Source organism: Pomacea canaliculata, linkage group LG3 (assembly GCF_003073045.1).
Source record: "Pomacea canaliculata isolate SZHN2017 linkage group LG3, ASM307304v1, whole genome shotgun sequence".
Lineage (NCBI taxonomy): Eukaryota > Metazoa > Mollusca > Gastropoda > Architaenioglossa > Ampullariidae > Pomacea > Pomacea canaliculata.
In genome coordinates this window covers 22,953,576-22,958,788 of record NC_037592.1, presented here as the reverse complement: position 1 = coordinate 22,958,788, position 5,213 = coordinate 22,953,576, and the positions used below count along the sequence as shown (strand labels likewise).

General features: G+C 45.1%; 1 protein-coding gene across 1 annotated transcript; it reads left to right on the top strand.

Moving 5' to 3' along the window:
• The first annotated feature begins 834 nt into the window (after positions 1–834).
• On the top strand, positions 835–4,358 carry LOC112560003. The gene is given in 3 exon segments (XM_025231539.1): positions 835–1,765; positions 2,534–3,800; positions 3,803–4,358. Coding segments are annotated over 3 exon segments (2,211 nt in total). The 5' UTR covers positions 835–1,162; the 3' UTR covers positions 4,144–4,358.
• Positions 4,359–5,213: the final 855 nt, after the last annotated feature.

The window sequence follows — 5,213 nt, the reverse complement described above, 5'->3', positions numbered from 1 at the left end:
CTGTTACATCCGCCAACACTGTTACAAACAGACCTCACTGTGAGTTAGCGAAAGTCACGCGAGAGCTATTACATTAGACCGAAGGACAATAATCATTATGTTTTCTCTAAAGACCGCTTTAGATAGCAAATTATTGATAAGCTTTGTGGTTGCGCATTATTCTAATGTGAAATGCGTCGCCGACGTTCTGACTACAACAGCGGAGATGTTATTCAGGCTGGCCTCTCACACTGATTCTGACATCAAGACTATATTGTCATTATCCACTCGGGACATCTAATGTATTTGCTAATGACTGATGTTTCGTTCGAAAAACAAGCCCATCTATCTTCCGTATTTTTCATGGGCACAAACACGCACGCACACACACACACACACAGAGCAAACACAAGCATGGACATACACTCACACCTGCCCTCAATCACACACACACACGGAGGACTGTTGCTGTGAAGACGCGCCCTCTCATCCCTATAAAAACTTCTCTCAGTAGAGTGAATGCTGTTTATCTGAAGTGAGATTTAGCCTTTAAGCATTTTAGTCGACGGTAGGAATTCCAGTGTACAAGCCTAAAAACTGTGGGATATTTTAATAAGCACAATAATAATCATAACCAAATGTGGTAGCCATTACAACTCAATCCTTTTCTTCAACCTTCAACATTTCACACAGAGACCATGACAACGAGGCTAATATTCACCCCGAGCAGTTGTCTGCTCTTCTTTGTGACCGGCGTTGTAGTGTATTTGAACAAACAAGCTTCTGCTCAGACAACTCTGGACTGGTCTGAGATCAGCCGGGCTTCGATAAAACCCGTTTTCACAAAGGGTAGTACAGACAGTTTCGGCACATTGAATCTCCCAAACAGAACCAGAAATACAAAAGGACAGGCCTGGTGATAAGTTCAAATGGAACTCAGTTCTGGCGCGGAATAGCTGATGCTTATGACCTCCTCTGCAGCCAATCGTGTAGAAACAGAACTAAGAGTCCTGTGTCCTGCTCGGAGTGTTTCTGCGATGACGTGTGTTTTTTCTTCGCCGACTGCTGTCCTGACCTGTACGTGGACGCCGGACATGGGCCGGTGGCGCACAGCAAATGGTCAGGACTCTCCTGTTCTCGAACCTCGTTCGGATCCGCCATTCCATCTTGGGGAGAGGTTCTGATGGTGACCACTTGTCTGGACAACGCCACTGACCGGACGGCGGTGAACAACTGTTTGAACGCAACAAGCGTTGACCGCAGGTTCACGCAACCGGTGACGGAGACCGGAACGTTCCTCACTTACAAAAACGTCTTCTGCGCCGAGTGTAACGGGGCGAACGACACCACACCATGGCCGATCATGTCCTCGTCAGGCAACATAAGCACCACCTCGGAAGTGACGTCACAAAGTATTGTCGAGACAAAGGTCACTGCCAGCCAGGTGAACACCGTGGAGTATGGCAGACCTCCAGCTTACGCTAAGCACCAAAGACAGTGTCGAAGCAACATTGTCATGGTAACACGTTGCAACAAGAGTCAGTTCTACGGCTACTTTGACCCAGCATTGGAGAGAGCATGTGCTTCGATGGTGATTCCAGTTTGGGTGTCGTCAGTGTGGTACAAGAATCCTTTTTGCGTCCTGTGCAATTCTAACCTGACCTGGGAGGAGCTGCGCAGAAACTTTCATTATACTCCTTATCGCTCCAGTGACGACATACCGATAACGACACTCGTTGAGACAAGCCCGCGGTGTTCTGAGAAGGAATTCTACGACTGGCAAAAGGTATTGAAGAAAAACCACGAAAGTAATCGTACGGGAGTGTTAAGGAGGTGGAAGGGTTAGGTGGGAGGCTGAGGCTCAATATTTCAAACGTCTGGAAGATGATATTTACGAGCTTTAACAGTTTAACATTCTTGATTTTAAAAAATTCAATAATTTATGCTTCATAGCCATGGAGTTGGTATTCTTTTCTTTGGAGACCAAGAGCAGGAGCTACCTCGGATCATATTTATGAAGGTGTGGAAAAGGGAACCCTGAAGTAGCATAAGGCAATGTCCCTAGGAGTCGTACACCGTAAATACTGAGACAAGACGCTCTCACTTTATTTTCTCATTTAGCTCCAGGACAATGGCTTATTCTTTGTTCATAACTCCAGTTCCTGTGCTTAACTGCCTGTGAGGTCTTGAAGTCTTGAATAATCGGTCTCAAGTAAAGGTCGATTTCATCAAGGTGGGGGAAGAGGTCTTGTGATGTAGTTGCCACAAATAACAACAAGCACAACATTCTTAAAGGAACATGCACCAGACAGCAATAAAAGAACATGACGGAACACAGAGATAGGAGTGTGTAGAAAGGACAACAGGATGGACGAGTTATAGTAGGTGTTTCCGAAAGAGTTTGAAGTCCAGATCGGAAGGCATGTACCGATTCTGGAGAGACGAAGGCCATTTCCGCAGTTTTCATGAATAGTCCATCTGAGCCTGACTTTATTCGAAGTTTCACTTTAATGAAAGAATTGTGTCCATGTCTGTTTGTTTGCTTTTTTTGCAGGATTCTTGTCTACGAGTATCGTGTGTTCCTGGGAAATTCCTGACGTCTTCTCTCCCTGTCTCCTGCAAAAGAGACATCGATTCTCCACATCACTTTGGTTACCGCTTTTGTGTGTACGCAATAATCAGTTCACTGGACAACCAAGGTTTCCGCATGAACAGCACAGATTCTGAAGTGTTTGAACAGATCTTGGAGCTGAATTTTTCCCAGTTTCAAGTGACTAGGGTGATGGAAGCGCAGCTTGGAGACAAAAGAACGGAGACTTACCTCTGGGCCATCGACACACAGCCGCACTCTTCTGTCGATCGAGATGAGGTCGACACGAAACTGTTGGAACTCTTTCCTATTGTTGTGCAGGAGTTAGCTGCTCTTCTTCACGTCCCGAACCTTCGAGCGTCGCCAACATGTTCTGCAAGTGTTTTGCGCTCACTTATCAAAAGCAGTTCTAATGGAGCGGAGTCAGGGGAAACAAATCACAACTCTCATCGCTCTGATGACGAGGTCGTCACGTCTTTACAAAATGTTTTGAATACTTTTCGCGCTGACTCCTACTTGCCAGTCATGCAACAATTAGTCTGTCCTTGGCTTCAGCTAGATCTTGCAGAAGTCGCTTACGATGTTGAAAGTAACGAGGCCATCTTGCATCGATCAGCTGTTGTTCTCTCTCCTCCTGACTTTTACATCCCAACTTCCAACATCATCTTGGTGTGTCTTGAAGATTATCAGAGGAGCTTAGAGACGTTTACACCTCCTTACATTGTGTCTCTCGTTTCCACAATCATATCTCAAGTGTTTCTCCTCCTTTCTTTTCTCGTTTACTCATTCTTTCCTTCTCTCCGAACCATCGCGGGGATAAACAATATGATTCTCATCGCCTCGCTTTTTTTCGCTCAGATTTTTCTTCAGATTGGCCACGGCGTGGCTATGCCGGATTGGCTGTGCGAGGCAGTAGGCCTGGCCACCCACTTTTCCTGGCTGTGCGTCATGTTGTCTCAGAACGCTTGTACTTTCCATTTGTTCTTCAGCCTGTCCTTTCCGTTCAGGTCCCACGCAACCTCCGTGAATGCTCGTGGGATGACGAAGAAGTATCTGCTGTACGTACTTGTGGTCGCTGTCGTTTTTGTCCTGATTACCCTCACCTGGCAGCTGACGATGGAAGGGGACAGTGGGTACGGATCTGAAAACTGCTACATCAAGCGCATGCATGTCAGGGTGGCCATGTTCGCGGCGCCTCTGGCCCTGACGGTCCTCGCCAACGTCGTCATGTTCTGTACACCGTGGTGCAGCTGCAGCGACTGCCCAGGCTGGCGGGCAGCCAGACGGAGACGATCAGCCTCTTGCTGTACACCAAGCTGTCGGTGCTCACCGGGGTCACGTGGCTGTTGGGCTTTCTGGCGTCACTCGTGGGATCCCTCGTTCTCGGCTACGCGTTCGCGGTGATCCAAGGCTTTCAAGGTTTATTTGTGTTCCTAGCGTTCATCGCCAACAAAAATGTCTTCACAATGGTCGCTGGAAAACTGAGAAGGAAGAAGAACAGCAGGGTGAAGCGTAGGGATAGCACAGAATCCACGTACTTCACGTGCCTCAACTGGGGATCTGGGCGCGAGTAGTCTGTTTCATCGTTCGTCAAAGGTTATGAGATTCAGTTTGGAGTGAATTTCCTTTTATGTACCCCATGCATATCTGAATTTATTCTTGGGTTGAGATGTTCATTTCATATGATGTTTCCAGTTTGAAAACTTTTAAAAATTTCCCTGTTCCATCCCAGCTTCTCTTGCACGCCCCACGCTACCCTTTTTTTGCTTGAAGAAGATGGTGGCATAGGTGTCAGTCGAAATCGGAATTTCTTTTGATTCTATTGGTAAAATAAAGAACTGCGCTAACCCAACATGGGGAGATGTGTTGACTTCGGTCTGTAGCCGATCTGACGTTTTATATGAATATATGTACATGTATGTATGAATATATATGGATGTATGTGTGAATATGAATGCTTGTTTCTATGAGTATATGTTTTCCGCCACACATCATCAATTATCTGTATTTACCAAGAGAGATATTTAAACTGAAATTAAAAAAGTCAGCAAGCTCCTATAAAACATATTGCCGAAGTCCTATAGAGACCGAAAATCATGACAGAGAGAAATATTCGATACACAAGCCCTAGGGCCTCCACCACTAAACATTCTCTCAGACATTTCAGAGAAATCTTCACTGTCATCTTTACAACTGAACTGTTATTAATGTCCCAATATCCTCCCCCCCCCCACACACACACAAATGAAATAACGGTTTATAGTTTGAAAAATAAAATTCTGGAGTTTCCGTAGGTGCATTACATCGGTAAAGTGATGAGTGCAGCTGCATTTTTTAATTTTTAATTTTTATTTTATCGCGGCTACGGCAATTAGTGACCACCCACAAATATTTATTGGCTTTTTTCTGTTTGCTTAATAGAATCATATCTGCAAAAATAAAATCGGCGAAATGTTTCTAGTTATTCTCATCTCTCGTATCGATCTTTGTGCAGACTATCAAACCATCCCCTAACGTTTATCAACTTACTAGCATTGTCTCTATAATAAAATATTTTCCGTTTATGAGAGTGCATTTGAAGGCAACCCTGGTAAACACCATTAATTATGTACACGTCTGATGTCAAAAGCAATTGGTAGATATT